Raw genomic sequence first — 17,167 nt, forward strand, 5'->3', positions numbered from 1 at the left:
AATGTTCAATAACCTTTTTCATTGATTGCATGTTTTCTTGAATATTCACCATTAATTCTGTCTAGGAATCCATAATCATATGTGTGGGTCCTTGTTTTGGTGCTTCCTCTTTGAATCTTCTAGAGACTTAAATCACTTCTTCATCTGTTTGAAAATATTTGAAATATCTGTAAACAATTGAAGATATAATACACTTTCAAAATATGTGTGTTAGCTATATACACATTTGATAGTTTGATAATGGGTAGATACATTATATGTGTTTGATGACTGATATTTGTTCCTTTAAAAGTAATTGTTAGTCTAATTTTACATGAATATATAGAATGTACTTACAAAATCCTGATTGCAGTGTATTTTCTTCTGGAGCATTGTTTTGAGCGTCTTCTTTTCTAATCTCTATCTCCGTGTGGTAATTCTCCTCCAGCCATTCCATGTATTGTTCCATTGTTGTAGTGGTCTGGAGAATCACTTCTTGTCAGTTCAGATTTAGAATTTGGAATGGAGGAAGATTAATGGGGGGATAAGGTGGAATGTTTGTGTTTGCTTTGTGATTGGTTGTTCATTGTTTGTGTGGTGGGTGGCTGACAATAGGATTTCAAGTACCTCAGATGCTGTTGAATTGTATTGAGCCTTTGAGAGAGTGTATGTTTTTTGAGTGATGTTTAAATACGTCAATAAAATTGTAGATAACATTGTATTATTATATTATGAGTTTTGTACATAGTACATTTTTATTGTTTGAGTGTGAGGTGCACCCTTAGGAAATACTGCTGTTTTTGGGGTATATTTATTTTTTCATTTGATATTTGAAATATGGGGCCAATTTCAGAAGGAGAGAAATCTTTTTTCAGAAAATTGTGGAACATCTTTTGAGAATGGGGTTAATAGTGATGTTGGGGACATATGTGATGAGCTCTCAAATCATTGGCTTGCAAGACTTTTTGTTTTTTTAATATTATTTTAGATGGAGTGTTTGAAATGAGAGGTATATGCTGCGATTGTGGAGAAATATTTTTGACAGGGAGTACAGTTTTTTTTCTCTTTGGAAAAAGAAGATTAATTCATCCCCTAAAGAAAAAGCACAGACACGTTTTTCAAAATGTGTTCAATCAGCATAGAGGTGAAGAGTATTTTCTGATTGAAAATGTTGGTGATATGTTGGAAAAAGAACCCAAAGGCTATTTAAAAAGCTGCCCAATGAACATTTTAGGTATATTAGAAAATGAAAATCGATTTGATGGCTTTTTTAAAATAGTTGCAGTTACTATAACAGCCTGTAGGGTATTTTGTGGAGATTTGGGGCCTGACGGTATTTTATTACCGCCGAGAAATAACTTAGCAATAATCACTCTTTGTATTCAGATTTGGCCATGTGCAACAATAATACAATGGACATGCATTATTTCAGCACCCAGACCTGCATATTTGGTATACGTGGTTGGTGGTATTTTGGTGAGCATAATTCCCTTGTTTTATTTGTGGCCCCAATGTCCAGAATCCCTTATCTTCGCTTAGATTTTTCGTGTGATCACTAGAGAGACCTCAGACCTGCATTCTAGGGAAACCACAATTTCCAGGGATAGTGTTGGTGCGCCACCATGGGCAAACTCACTGACTTATTTACGACAGAGAGCTATATGTGGTAGTCTTGTGGTAATTTCCACTACCTTATATACGGTAGGGAGCTATGTTCAGAGAGTCTCTCTTCCCGTTGGCTCATGTACCTCCAACAAGTTATACTACAGTCACTCACAATTATTCATACTGATTCTGACATACACACATCTGTCTTAAAATGACCATTGCACTTTTTAAAAATCTCCCCACATCATTGGCATTGTAATGGTAAATAGAAAATAAACCACCCGTCTGTTTTCAAATATTTTCTGTATTATAAAATTTGCATTTAGGCATGATCTCATTTTTACAGCAATAAAAGGGAACAATCAAAGCATTTTCAATGACACACTGCAATTATAGTGGCGAAGAACAGAACTTAAATTGCAACATTAGCACTTGATAAAGACACGCACGGGACTTTCATTTTTCTAAACTGACTGCATACTTTCGTGCACACACACAGCTCCCCCAGTTAGGTAATTACCTTATCTGTTTAGAGGATTCTCTCTGTGAATGTGGCTCTCTTGGCTTAACTCCAACGAAAAAGGACGCTTGCCTTCTCAAGCCGGGGTCATTGCCTGGAATTCTCAGCTTTTTCAGATAGGACAGCCTCTGCCAGTGGAAATGTAATTCTTTCAGCTTTCCCCAGTCTCGACTGCAGCAGGACACCCCCACAGCCAGGTCTTCTCCCCAGTAGTGCAGAAAGATGTCTGCCTGTCTTTTTCCCTGCTACTGCCCACTAAAACTTTCCTCTCAGCCCTCTTTATGACGTGTTCCAATGAAATCCATCATCTCTCATCCTCCTACTTTTCAACAATAGCTTCGCTTATACATTTGCAATTGTTGCAAATCTGACTTCCTCCTTCCTGCCGTTACTGTGCACAACAACACGGATAATCAGGCAGAGAAGAGAAAAATCTGCACACTCATTTAAATGGTTTTCAAAGTATGCCTAATTCTGCAGTAGAGAACACATTTTATTAGTGGGTTATATTAAAATAAGGTTTTATTAGTCAGGTTAATTGTTAATATGTTAGCTGTTAATTTTCAAATGTGTCTCTAGCAATATAGGCATTTCAGGTGAAAAATAGTGTGCATTTTTAAATGAACACGTGTGCTTTTAACTGTAAAATAGCTTTGCATCTTATATATTAAAATCGTTTTTTGACTGAATAGCCTGTCTTTCCTTGTTAATCTGCTAACCCATATAGCAATGCACCGCACCCTTGTGGTGGTGCTGCAAAAAAAAAAAATGCTACTTGTGCAGTAGTACTGTACTCTGTGCTGTAACATGCCAAATATCCTTACATATACCCTCCTTTTGTTTTTTAGAACTTGGCTATAATCCAAGCCAATCTCTAAAAACAACTTGTTCTTTCTTTTTCTCTTAAAATGCATGTGTATTGGGATATCTTTCTCTTCCTGACGTAGTCAGTAAAATCAGTAACATTTTCATTTTTACTGATAGCACAATCAACCATCCACCCATGATTAGCACCAAGATAGCCAAACCCACTATTGAGCGTTCCCCCCAGGTTCCCCAATTAAATCTTTCCACTTCTATTATGCCCAGATTACTAATTGTAATATTGTTTTTTCGCAAATTCATTTTCATAACATGTCTTTCTTTGTGATTCAATAAATATTCCACATCTGGATCTATTGGAAAAGTATCCCTTTGAAAAAAATCGATATTTTCCACTTGGCTTTCCCAAACATCATTTGTTACATGGAACAATGTTAATCCCCCAATTGACACAATTGCATCCTTTGGAACCTGTAAATAAAAAACATTATATTTTACCTGTTTAACCACGTATGTTCCATGGTTTAAATGTACTACCGTCATGTTCTTTAAACAGGTACTGACCAACCATTTACCTCTGACCATCTTAGCCTGTGCCATTTCTTCACTCCCCATATTACTAATAATCACTTCACATCCCTCTGATATACTTGGGTCAGATTTCAATCCACAAATAGCATCTGTGGCATCAGGAACAAACGGTTTACCTGGACACATATAATTTTGTTCTTTAAATGTTACACATGTTTCCAGGTTTGGTATTAAATAAACTTCAGGTTCCCATGACTGAAATGCCACCACTTCTGGAGTCTTAATCTTAATGAATTTGTCCTCTTGCCAAAATCCCACGTTGTGTACCCACTTCGTTTGATAAATAAGTTCAGGGGCTACAAATGGGATGCATAGCAAAAATCCGATCTCTAGTCTTTCCAAGTCCACATATAACGGCATTGCATTCCCCATTTCGAATGCAATTCTTATCTGTATAAGGTCAATTTCCCTCCTGGTCAATCTTTCTATCATTTGCCGAATGATATCCTGCGAAACAAAATACAAGGGAATATGTCCTTGAATCAATTGTGAAACTGCAGTTTGAACTTCTCTCATATAATTCGTTAATAGTCTATCAACAGGACTCATTATGTTCAATATTTCATTTAAAGTTCTGTCATGCTTAAGTATTATTTTAGTCGCCCGTTGCATCACATCCGCTTGTTCATTTAGAATGATTGCAGTTTCATTTATGAATCTTACTTGTTCATCCAGTCCCCCTCTAATTCCATCTAATGTCTTTTGTATTATTTCTAGGTCAATACTCAGTTGTTGTGCTTTAGTACTCAGTGTTCCTACCGAAATAGAATTGGCTGTTGATATTGTAGTACCTATTATTGCCCCAATTATAGACATTACCATTGATATCGCGAGCATCACCGCACCTCTCTTTCCTCTCTTCTTCTTAATGTCTGCTGAATTCACGAATGTTTTTTCCAATTGCATTAATATATCTCTTATTGACTGCTTAGCGTCCTCTTTTCTTATTTCCAGCCACTCTTTAGTCTGTTCAATCTTAATTCCGGTATTGTTCAAATGTTTTTCAATCAAAATCTCAGGATCCAATGGTATGTAGATATTTTGGAAAATCATCCTTCTATCACTCATGATGAATCCTGGTGCTTCTTCTACCGCGATACCAGATGCTGGTCCAGGTTCAATGACAACCTGTGCTTCTGAATTCTTGAAGATCCCTCCAAATATCACTATTGTTAAACATGTCATCGGTATCATCTTCAATGCTGATCGCTTTGTAGCCTTGGTCTTCACCCCTCTTTGGGGCTTTCCCGGAATCCGTCCTCGCGGTCTCCAGTACTCCATCGTCTCCCGTGGCCTCTGATCCCGGAACCTCCGACCAAATAATGTTAATTGTCTAAATCAAAATAGAAAATAAACAGATTAAGTACATAGCACAATACTAATTTCCACCTTTTTGCCAAAAATAAAACATGCTTGGTAAAAATACTTCTTTTTTTTTTTTTTTTTTTTTTCTGAAATTAAACACAAGTTAAAAGAAAACAAACACATATAAAACAGCATTCAATATTTAATACACTTTCTCTCTGTACACCAACCACGAGCTTCCGTTATATGTGCATTTATTTATTTATTTATTTATATTATATATTTATTTATTTATTTATTTATATTATATATTTTCACATATATTACAGTGTTTATGTGCCATCATAACAATCAACTTTTTTTTTTTAACTTCTTTGTCACTGCCTCCTGATTACACCCATTTATTTTCTCAATGGACTCTATCCGTTTCCACATGCTCAAGCTGCCTGATCTCATGTCTGGGATGGCATGGTTTGATTTGATTTACATGGACAAACTGCTCTATTGCTGTTTCACCTTCATTTTTCAAAATTTTATACACTACAGGAGAGACTTTATCTATAATTTGAAATGGCCCCTGCCAGGCTGCCAGAAATTTAGAATTTTTCTGTTTACTTTTTCCAAAATGAAACTTGTACACCTGATCCCCTACATTGTATTCCTTTACTGATGTCTTTTTGTCATAATATGACTTAGCACTGTCAGCAGCTCTTTCCAGATTTCTCTGCACAAAAGCAAATGCATGTTGCAAATGCCTCCTCAGTTCATCAATATATTCATGAACTGTGGATGCACTCACTAGAGTTTGCTCATGTGTTCTGTATAGTAGGTGTTGTGGTAACACCATTTTCCTACCTGTTAAGACCTCATGGGGGCTAACACCTGATGCTTTGGCAGGAGTCGACCTGATTGCCATCAAAACCAATGGTAAACGCAAATCCCAGCTGGAACCTGCTTCTGCCACAAATTTCTTTAAAATGTCCACAACAGACCTATTGCTTCTTTCAACTGTACCTGAAGACGCCGCCCGATATGCGATATGTAGTTTCCTTTTCACACCTAGTATTTGCCATACCTTGCTCATTAGAGTACTTGTGAAATGACTTCCTCTGTCTGACTCAATTCTTTGTGGCAACCCAAACCTTGAGAACACATGGTTCACCAGCAATGTGGCTGCTGTTTGCGCACTACAATCTGGTGCGGGAATGCACTCAATCCATTTTGACATCAAACATACCACACTCAGAATATAGCGGTGTCCCCTGCTCGACCTTTTTAAAGGACCTACATAGTCTATTTGCAAATCTGACCATGGGAGAGTTAGGCCTCTTTTCATCAATGGTGCTCTATGCATTGGTGAAGCAGGTTTAAATTGGGCGCATACTAGACATCCTCTAGTATATAATTCCACATCTTGGGACATATGTGGCCAGTAAGCATAATCTTTTAGTATTTCTAATGTCTTTTGTGAACCTCTATGGCCTGCAGTTATGGCATCATGTGCATGGTGTAGCATTAGTCCTCTGAATGAAAGGGGTACTACCCACTGTATTTGCCCTGTTATGGACTCTCTAATCATGAGTCCATCCTGTAATCTAATTCGTTTTTTGTTCTTTAATAGCACCCTCAACTCTTCTTTTCCCATACAATCATTTTCTGTTAAAGGATTTTGTTCAGGATCTATCAAATGATTATAATAGATTCCCAAAATTTGATCATTCTTTTGTGCCTCAATCAAATCTTGGTCTGGCGTGTCATGACTCCACTGCACCACCGGTTGATCTACCTCCTTTGGTGCTTTAGACCGTGTGACTGCATCAATTTGTATTTCACCCATTAAATAATCAATAGGTAGCAATTCTCCCATCACAGCCCCAATCTTAGCCAGATGGTCTGCCTTATCATTTCCCTCCTTATCCTCTCCTGGTGTTTTTAAATGCCCACGAATTTTTCTCCAGTATATTGTTAAATTATTTTCTGACACCAATTTGTCTATGGCTTGTATCATTTTTCCATGTTTAAGTGGCTTTTTGTTGTATGTAACCATGCCTCTTGCTTTCCAACCAGGCAAATACTCCACAAAGCTATTCCGTGCATAGTCAGAATCAGTCACCAGGACAATTTCACTGAACTTTTTATCAACTGCAGTAGCAATTGCTTTATAGATGGCTGCCAATTCCGCCACCTGACTGCTCCTATCTCCAATCCTCATCCCTATACTAGGAACGCCTTCACATTTCAACCAGACATTTCCTATTCCTGCCACTAATTGTTTATTACTGTCATTTTCAATGTGAAAAGCACAACCATCCACGTATACAGTTGGCAAATCCTTGCATGTTTTTTCATCAAAAGCTTTGTGTGGTGATTGTTCAAATTCCTGTAAACTAGCTTCCACATCCATTTCATTTGTTATTTGTTCAGCTGCACAGTCATGTAAGTCAGCTAACCCTTGAGCAATTGGGCTCTTTTTATTTTGTCCATATCTTACTTCTACGGGAAAACCTTGTAATGCCAGCGTCCATGAAGTGATTCTGGATTGCGCTAGATTGCCTGATCTAATTCTTTTACTTTCTAAAAATTGCAAAGGTTGATGATTTGTTTCAATAATCACCTTTTCTCCCTGAACAATGGGGCGAAAATGTTGTAGCGCCCACACAGTGGTTAATAGGGCCTTCTCACATTCATTAAATTTCATTTCAACTTGGGAAAATGCCTTACTTGCATATGCAATGGTTTTGTGATTCAAATCGTGTTTTTGTGATAACACTGCTGACATACAATGTTCAGAAAAGCCTATTTCTATAAAGAAATCCCTATCCTTTATGGGGTATGCTAAACATGGTGCCTTTACAAGACATTCCTTCAATCTAGCCACTGCATCAGATTGCTCTCTTTCCCATCTCCAGGGAGTATTTAGTTTAAGCAGTTTAGTCAATGGTTGAGTGATTTCTGCATAATTCTCAATGAACTTTCTGTTATAGCCTGTCATCCCTAATAAACTTTTTACTCCTTTCACATTTTTAGGATCTTTTAATCTTTGTATGGCCTCTATTTTCTTCCTTTGTGGATTTAGCCCATGTTCAGTCACTTCATGCCCTAGAAAGTTCACTTTTTTCTTGCACCATTGTGCTTTTTGCAAAGATACTTTGGCGCCTGCTTTCTGCAATTGGCCAAGCACATGTCTTATTTCATCAAAATGGCTTTTAAGGTTTTCATTTTTTATCAAGACATCATCCACATAAACTATTGTCCCTCTTTCCGCTGCATCCGGCATGGCCTTTCTCAAAAATATGCCAAATTCACTCCCACTATTGATGTACCCGAACGGAGCTCTAAGCCAGGCATATTGAGTCCTGTCAAATGTAAAGGAAAATAGGTGTTGTATCTCCTCTGCCAATGGCACACACCAATATCCAGATGTGAGATCTAACGTGGTAAATACATTTGAACCATGTATCTGAGCTAGGCCCTGATCAATGAATGGTAGTGGCCATCTAGATACTGGTACTCTTTTATTTAACTCTCTTAAGTCTGCACACAGCCGCCATTGACCATTTGGCTTTAACACACCTAAAATAGGCGTATTGGATGTGCTATGAATGGGCCTAATTATTCCCCGTGATTCCAAATTTTTAATAATCTCTGCCAATGATTCTAAACATGCCAGCGGTAGTCTATACTGGCGTACAAACACTGGATTTCTGCTACAACCTTCTGGTAGTGTGGCCACATGTAAATCAGTTAAACCACAATCATAAGCATCTTTTGCAAATACATCCTTGAACTCCATAAATATTTCCCTCAGAGTGCGTCGATCCTCATCGCTGTTACATGCATCCGCTAAGGAGATCTGCTCTTCTACCATTCTGGAAAATTCTGGAAACTCTTCTGGTAAAGGAATCTCAGCGCTTTCCTCTAACTGTGTGGCTGTGTCTTTTTGTAGAGCTGCCACTTTCAAATATTTTGGCATATCAGCTTCCACTTCAATGGGCTGATTTCCTGTTTCATTTTCATTTAAATTAAATATTATGCAATCCTCTTGATGGCAGCACACTGTCTCATTTGAATCATAAGGATACACAGAATGAATTTTAAACATTCCTTTGGGCTGAGAGTCCAGGTGTTCTGGCAACTCGCCCTTGGCATCTACATATTTTTCAGGAATATTCCCAATCACCATGTTATTTAAATCTGCCGTATAATGTGATTTTTGTATGGCCATTCCTAATGGGGAGTTTTCCTCTAAATGAATATCCTGACAACCTTTATTATTCACCATGATTTTTACAGATCCCTCACCAATGTCTACCAATGGAATGTATTCATAATCCAGGCCTTGCTGTTTTATGGATCCATTCAGGCATACAAATGCATCAGAGCCTTTCATCTGCTGTCCATTTTTGCATTTCAGTGTTATTGCAAACTGTTTTGTAAATGCAGGAATAATAGTATTTTTCCTCATCTGTAATTCGACTGCATAAGGAACTAGTTGTGCACAATGATAAGCCCTTCTTTTGTCTTCAAATTCAGGCGCCGGCCCACCTAGGCGCGACCATATTTTTTGATTAAGGAAATCTAACACCATACACATTCTGTGCATGATGTCATTGCCCATGTAAAATTCATTTTGTGCTCCACTCACTATCCATACATTATGGTAAATTGCTTTCTGCCCAATGCTAATTTTAAGCATGCATCTGCCTGTAATTCGGTTTTCAAAGTTTGGACTGTCCAACCCAGAAACATATTGGTTTTTAATCCTAAATTTCGGGATTTCTTCCCTCTCCACAATTTTTTGCAACAATTTCTCATTAATGAAACTCCTTTCATGTTCAAGCGCTAAAGTGGCTTTTATTGTTTTAAGATAATCATTTATACCAGCGTGAACCCATGGTTGCTCATCTTCCATGTGTATCTCTGCCAGAGTGGTAATGTGTTTTTCTGAATCTGTTTTAGGAACAATATTCTGTTTGCATGTATTCTCTTTTAAATAGAAACGTAATGTGTGTTCGTCTATGGCAGTCTGCCAATCTTTCCTTGGGTCCAAGTATATTTGTACAGGTAGTTTTTCATTGTCGCTCTGATCTTTGTCTTGACACCTTAATATAACAGTGACACTAGGTATGCAGCTATTCTGTAGATATACCTCCACAGCATCCTTTGTTTTGGCAACGGTGTGACATTCTTTTATATTGCTGTTTTGTGATTTTAGTTTCTTAGGCCTCAATGGTTTTTTGGTTAAGGACCACAGCACTCCATTCACCCCATCTATGAGAGGAGACAATCTTTTCAGGCAATCTGTCCCCATCAGAAATGGAATTTCACAAATAGATGTGATCAATACCTCTTGTTTCATTCTGTGCTTTCCTATTTTTATGTCAACCTCAGTTACACCTATGATGGGCACCTCCTCCCCATTAAAGTTATGCACTGGGCCTTGATTTGCCTTCACTGTGATCTGACTCTGTGGAGGCCTCCCTTCATTGATACTCTTTACCAGCTCCTTGGACATAATTGTGGCCTGTGCGCCAGTGTCAATCATAGCAAAGGTGTGGCATTTTTCTTCTACAGTGATGGGTGCATAATATCTGTCCTCAACTTCCTCTAATACACATAAGAAATGTGAATTCTTACTGATTTCAGGGCTCACCTTTCTCAGGCCTTTTTCACTTTTGGCTAAGCACATTGGTAAATGAAAAGACATTTTTCCCTCCTTTTTACCCATTTCTGTGCGAGATATTTTATTCATTTCTCCATGTTCAGAGGTTTTTTGGAGTGTGGCCACCGTTCGCCCATCCATCTGGGTAACATCAGAGACCACATTACAACCTTCCAACTGAACATGTGTCACAACATCATTCAGCAATTTGTCATTTTTTAATTCTGTGCATTTGTGATCATTTAGTGTAATACCAGCCCTTTCAGCCTCTTCAAAAATATGTGGCTCAAAGAATTTTTCAGGTGATTGACTTGTACCCTCCTTGTGAGTATTTCCTTTTTCTGTCTGTGTTTGGTAATTGTTTTGCTTGCCCAGGGAAGGAGCTATGGCATCCCCATTTACTCCCTGTTCACTGGTATTCCCCATGCATGAGTCATTTTTCTTAAATCTGTCCCTTTGTTCTTTTGGAATTCCTAATGTTTCTTTTTCATTTGTGCAAATCTTTACTGTTTTATTTAGCTCTAAGTTAAACCGTACCTCTTTTTTAGAAGTATTTGCACTTTCTGTCACAATTTCATTTACTGGTACTTTCATTTTTAATCCATTAGTCATCTCAGAGTCGTTATGCAAAGTTATATCAGAGCAATCTGTCATTTTGGCACTGCAGTTATCATGAGTACTTAGTCACTTTTCGGAAGCCCCCCGGTCATTGCTATGGCCATCAGCCCCCTCTTTGGAAGGTTGTTTTTGCGCTGTATAGAGCTTTCCTATTTGCTCAGCTAACATTTTCACTTGGGCCTCAAGGCATTGGAACCTTTCCACCTCTCTAGGATCCTCTTTCTGTGGCCTAGGTCGATATTGGTTGTTTTCCCCCTGATTGGATCTATTCTGATACCTCTCAGGTGATTGATACCGGTTGGGATGGTTTCTGAATTCTTGATTCATTTGTGGAGGGGAGCGGTTTGCACCCATCCTTTGATTATAGTCCCCTGGTGGGGAATCATTGTACTGGCGTGGACTGTAGTTCACGTTTTGCCTCATGTCCTGTCTCTCAGATTGTGGGTACTGGCCCCTATATTGATTTCCATTATCAGTAAATCGATCCACATATCGGGGCCTATCCTGATTACCATATATCAGGGTGCTGGGATCAAATCTGCTCTGTGTCCCCAATGACTGGTAGGGACCATCATTTCTTTGATCTTGATTTTGTCTCTGGTTATTGTTCATACCTGCCATATCAGACCGGTATCTTACCCGGGGTCTATCTCCTAAATATCTAGGGCTGATGTAGCTCTCTCTATTACTAGGATCATGTGATTGGAACATTGGTACAGGCAATGGCGATCTTTGTTGATTACCCCTTTGTTCAGGTGTCACATTATTTTTACCTTGGCTTTGAGCAGACTCAAGGGACATTTTGGCTGACCTGATTTCCATTACTGTGGCTGAGGGTTCTTTAGATTTAGGCCTGGTATCTTTCATTTTATCACTTTCTCTACCCTGACAATAGAGTACCTCATATAGCTTGGTGCTTTGATGTACAATCCATTCAAGGGACTTGTCACGGTCAAATTCACGGACCAATTGGGATATGATGTCTTTCTGTAGCCCATAGAAGTATGCGGTTTTAAACTCATTGGAATTTGAGTCAAAAGATACATCAAAGCGAGAGAATGCTCTTTTTAAGTCTTGTAAAAATTGGCGAGGTGATGTATTAGGTCCAGCAGTAATAGTGTACGCAACTTTCTTTGCCTCCTGCAATGACTGAAAAGGAGAAAAATGGCGCCTAATTTCTTTTTCAAACTCCAGCCATGTCATATTCTGCTGTTCATTTAATCCCCTTATGATGCTGGCCGTCGGGGCATCTAAAGTTAAATGAAAATATTGTCTGTACTGTTCCTTAGGTATCTGGAGTGCTTTAAAAATGTCATGCACCGCTTCTAAGTGATCCTCAATGCAGCATTCACCTCCCTTTTTAAATGGTTTGATCAGGGCTTTAATGGATTTCATTATTTTTATGGGGCTACTTGTTGCAATGCATGGAATTGCACTATTTTGTGATTCAATCCTGTTTTCAGGTGTATGAGATTGGTGGCTGCCCCCAATGGGAGTATCAAATCCCCCAAGGGCGCTGCAACCAAGTTCAGTCACCGGCCCAGTCACTGGGGCACTAGCTCTTTGGGCAGAGCTAGAATTCACCTCCACTCCATTGAATGTGGTACCCTGCCGCCTCTCCTGTGACCTGGGAATGCACATTTGCTGTTCTAAGTCCTTACACTTTTTAAGGAGTCTGTTGGCTTCATCATGCAAATAATTATTTTCATCACTCATTTTATTAATTGCCTCCTGCATATCGCACATTTGCATTTGGCATTCATTGAACTCTTTATTTCTCTTGTCTCTTTCTTGAATCATTTTAATCATTTCTTGTTCTACACTCTGGAGATCACCTTCTTTTTCGCAATGTTCTTTTTGTAAAATCTGCATTTCTGAAACAACCTCATCTTTATCCTGCCTAATGTGATCCACTAAGGCTTTTAAGTGTGTCAATTCTTGCTCACTATCTTCAAATTGTTTCTTGCTTTTGGATAACTGAGTATCAAAGTCTCTGCATTTTAATTGCATGTCTTTTTGGCATACATCCAATTCTGCTCTCAACATTTCCTGATTTTTACTTGCCCCATCTAATTCAGTCTTTAACCTGTTAATTAGCTGAGTATCATTCTCTTGCATTCGCAGCGACTTGTTTAAAATAAACCATATTTTGCCGCATAGCCGTATTAAACAGTCTTTCTCTGCACTTTTATCGGCTGCATTCAATAATCTCGTAAGGCAGACCTGAATTATGCTGCCTTCTGCAAAAATATTGTCTAGTTTTTCTTTCTGCACCTCACCCTGAATGCGGTTACTCCATTCTAAGGTACTGTTCGAAGACCAATTCCCATGTGCAAATAACTTTGCCTCTAAATATTGCACTAGATCTGAGAATGTGGTTTCCCTTTGTGACATTCTGAAATTCGTTTTTAGTGGCACACTGCTATTATAAAATGGGTTCCCTTTAATGTGCAAATGGCAGTGTGAGACACGCTTGCCACGCCCAGTAGGTACTCTATGATCACTTTCCCGGCCTGCAACGCACCATAAATATGTAGGGTATTTTGTGGAGATTTGGGGCCTGACGGTATTTTATTACCGCCGAGAAATAACTTAGCAATAATCACTCTTTGTATTCAGATTTGGCCATGTGCAACAATAATACAATGGACATGCATTATTTCAGCACCCAGACCTGCATATTTGGTATACGTGGTTGGTGGTATTTTGGTGAGCATAATTCCCTTGTTTTATTTGTGGCCCCAATGTCCAGAATCCCTTATCTTCGCTTAGATTTTTCGTGTGATCACTAGAGAGACCTCAGACCTGCATTCTAGGGAAACCACAATTTCCAGGGATAGTGTTGGTGCGCCACCATGGGCAAACTCACTGACTTATTTACGACAGAGAGCTATATGTGGTAGTCTTGTGGTAATTTCCACTACCTTATATACGGTAGGGAGCTATGTTCAGAGAGTCTCTCTTCCCGTTGGCTCATGTACCTCCAACAAGTTATACTACAGTCACTCACAATTATTCATACTGATTCTGACATACACACATCTGTCTTAAAATGACCATTGCACTTTTTAAAAATCTCCCCACATCATTGGCATTGTAATGGTAAATAGAAAATAAACCACCCGTCTGTTTTCAAATATTTTCTGTATTATAAAATTTGCATTTAGGCATGATCTCATTTTTACAGCAATAAAAGGGAACAATCAAAGCATTTTCAATGACACACTGCAATTATAGTGGCGAAGAACAGAACTTAAATTGCAACATTAGCACTTGATAAAGACACGCACGGGACTTTCATTTTTCTAAACTGACTGCATACTTTCGTGCACACACACAGCTCCCCCAGTTAGGTAATTACCTTATCTGTTTAGAGGATTCTCTCTGTGAATGTGGCTCTCTTGGCTTAACTCCAACGAAAAAGGACGCTTGCCTTCTCAAGCCGGGGTCATTGCCTGGAATTCTCAGCTTTTTCAGATAGGACAGCCTCTGCCAGTGGAAATGTAATTCTTTCAGCTTTCCCCAGTCTCGACTGCAGCAGGACACCCCCACAGCCAGGTCTTCTCCCCAGTAGTGCAGAAAGATGTCTGCCTGTCTTTTTCCCTGCTACTGCCCACTAAAACTTTCCTCTCAGCCCTCTTTATGACGTGTTCCAATGAAATCCATCATCTCTCATCCTCCTACTTTTCAACAATAGCTTCGCTTATACATTTGCAATTGTTGCAAATCTGACTTCCTCCTTCCTGCCGTTACTGTGCACAACAACACGGATAATCAGGCAGAGAAGAGAAAAATCTGCACACTCATTTAAATGGTTTTCAAAGTATGCCTAATTCTGCAGTAGAGAACACATTTTATTAGTGGGTTATATTAAAATAAGGTTTTATTAGTCAGGTTAATTGTTAATATGTTAGCTGTTAATTTTCAAATGTGTCTCTAGCAATATAGGCATTTCAGGTGAAAAATAGTGTGCATTTTTAAATGAACACGTGTGCTTTTAACTGTAAAATAGCTTTGCATCTTATATATTAAAATCGTTTTTTGACTGAATAGCCTGTCTTTCCTTGTTAATCTGCTAACCCATATAGCAATGCACCGCACCCTTGTGGTGGTGCTGCAAAAAAAAAAATGCTACTTGTGCAGTAGTACTGTACTCTGTGCTGTAACATGCCAAATATCCTTACAAGCCAGTGAAACGTTGTGTCCTGTTAGGTGTATTATATCTGCGGGTACGAATCACAGGATAGGTTATAGCTGCGGGTATGAGCAAGCAAATGCCATGTCAAATATTTTTGGTGGGTGCAGCCGTGGCTATAACTATCACATTTTAGCCACAGGTATGTCTTTTCAAATCTGTAAAAATGGTACGAGTAGCCACCACTACTGGTGGTTGATGGGGTTCTTGGCTATGAACGAGCAAACGCACGGCATGTTTTTTGCCAGTCTTTGATAGCCGCGGGTACCAATCACAAGATCAGTTATAGCAGTGGGTACGGGCAGTCAAAGGGCACGTCTTGTATTTTTGGCGGGTGCAGCCACAGCTAAAACTATCGTGTTTTAGCCGCGGGTATAACCATTCCAATTTCTATGCATTGATCATGTTGTTCTATTGATTTCCCGCCACACAATTTCACGTGTGTTTCTGATTCCATGCCCTCATGTGTACCTTTATGTTGTTTGAATTGTTACAGCTTGTCAATATGTATTTTTGAATCTATAAAACTGTTACGGGTAGCCGCAACTAATGCTGGTTGATGCTATGAACGGGCTAATCACACATTTGGCGGTCTTTCATAGCCGCGGGTATGGATCTGTCACTATACCCGCAACTATAGCTGATTGTCGTTTGGTGCAGTGATCATATTCTATTATCGTTGATTTAGCTCACATTTGTACATGGGTTTCTGCTTGGGTGCTCTCACCTGAAGACTAATGCGAATTGATTTTTGTTTTCATCGTGTAACCAGTGTTATATAGCCTTGGTTATGTTATTGGGAAAATTAGGAAAAAAATTAAAAGTTTTTTTAATCTTGTGTGTAAATATTGTGCAAAGTATTTCTTGAAAGATTGTGTTGGGGTATATTGACTGATATAGCCTGTAATAGAAATGTGTTTGTCATTGTACTTGTTTGTTTTCTACAGTACTCTTTTTGTGCTATTGAATTGTGAAAGCTATGAAAGTGACTTTTGTGTGAACTTTTGACAGTTTGATTTGAGTACTCAGAGTGTGCATATGTTCTGTGTTTGGCTCTGGTGAAGATCTATTCATTATTTGGAGTAGCAGAAGGTGAGTGAAAGTGTGTTTTTATATATTATATGTATAGTTTGAAATATTATATTTTTAAGATAACTGGACTATGTTTAGGTGTCTCATTTGGTCAATTTGATAAGTATTGTTTGCAAAGTAGGCTGTGTGTGTGCTTTGTAGTTGGATATTAAGCTATTTTTGTGACCCTATATTGATGATTTTCTACTGTGTTAGAATTGTGGAAGTGTGAAATTACAAAAAGAAGAAGGTGAAGTTATAGTGGCTAAGGGGGTAGGGTTTCATAGTATATGGGAAATAGTATATTGTCATAGTATATGGGAAATATTTTTATACTGCAGGATGTTAACTATCATGTAATTGTTGGTAGGAATTTAGAAATAATAATGAGCAATCATTTTAGGCATTTTTCCAATTTGCTTGCAGTGTGCTTCAAAAGTACTGAAATCTATTTGGGTTTGCATTTGGGTAATGCAATATGTTGCTATGCAATGCACTGACATAGAGAGATGTAAAATGAATGGGGGTGCATAGTGGGTTGGGGGAAACAGTAGTATGGATGAGGTTTGCTAAAATGGTTTTCTGGATCTGCTTAGGTCACATGGCCATTGAAGTTTAGTGCAGTGGGGATGGGAAGTGAAGGGAGGACATACACGTTGATATGTTTTGTTGATTAGTGGTGATTAGTGTGTAGGTGAAATGTAGGATAATGGGACTGGCTATTGCCCCATTGATAGTTGAATAGATAGTTGAATAGATAGACACATGTGATGCATTTGACTTTACATGTTATTGG

At 38.5% G+C, this 17,167-nt stretch overlaps 1 protein-coding gene across 1 annotated transcript; it reads right to left on the bottom strand.

The window, feature by feature from the left end:
• Nucleotides 1–1,873: 1,873 nt before the first annotated feature.
• Nucleotides 1,874–14,704, bottom strand: LOC138472214 (uncharacterized). Its single transcript, XM_069610267.1, has 2 exons — nucleotides 14,467–14,704; nucleotides 1,874–4,853 (listed from the first exon to the last, which is right to left on the bottom strand). The coding sequence occupies exon 2, from the start codon at nucleotides 4,799–4,801 to the stop codon at nucleotides 3,011–3,013; it is 1,791 nt and encodes a 596-aa protein (XP_069466368.1). The 5' UTR covers nucleotides 4,802–4,853; nucleotides 14,467–14,704; the 3' UTR covers nucleotides 1,874–3,010.
• Nucleotides 14,705–17,167: the final 2,463 nt, after the last annotated feature.

This window comes from Ambystoma mexicanum, chromosome 8 (assembly GCF_040938575.1).
Source record: "Ambystoma mexicanum isolate Mex_15411 chromosome 8, UKY_AmexF1_1, whole genome shotgun sequence".
NCBI lineage: Eukaryota > Metazoa > Chordata > Amphibia > Caudata > Ambystomatidae > Ambystoma > Ambystoma mexicanum.

Bases quoted from the DNA above. Each gene is read 5' to 3' on its own strand.
- LOC138472214 (XM_069610267.1), bottom strand. From the start codon at position 4,801: ATGGAGTACTGGAGACCGCGAGGACGGATTCCGGGAAAGCCCCAAAGA.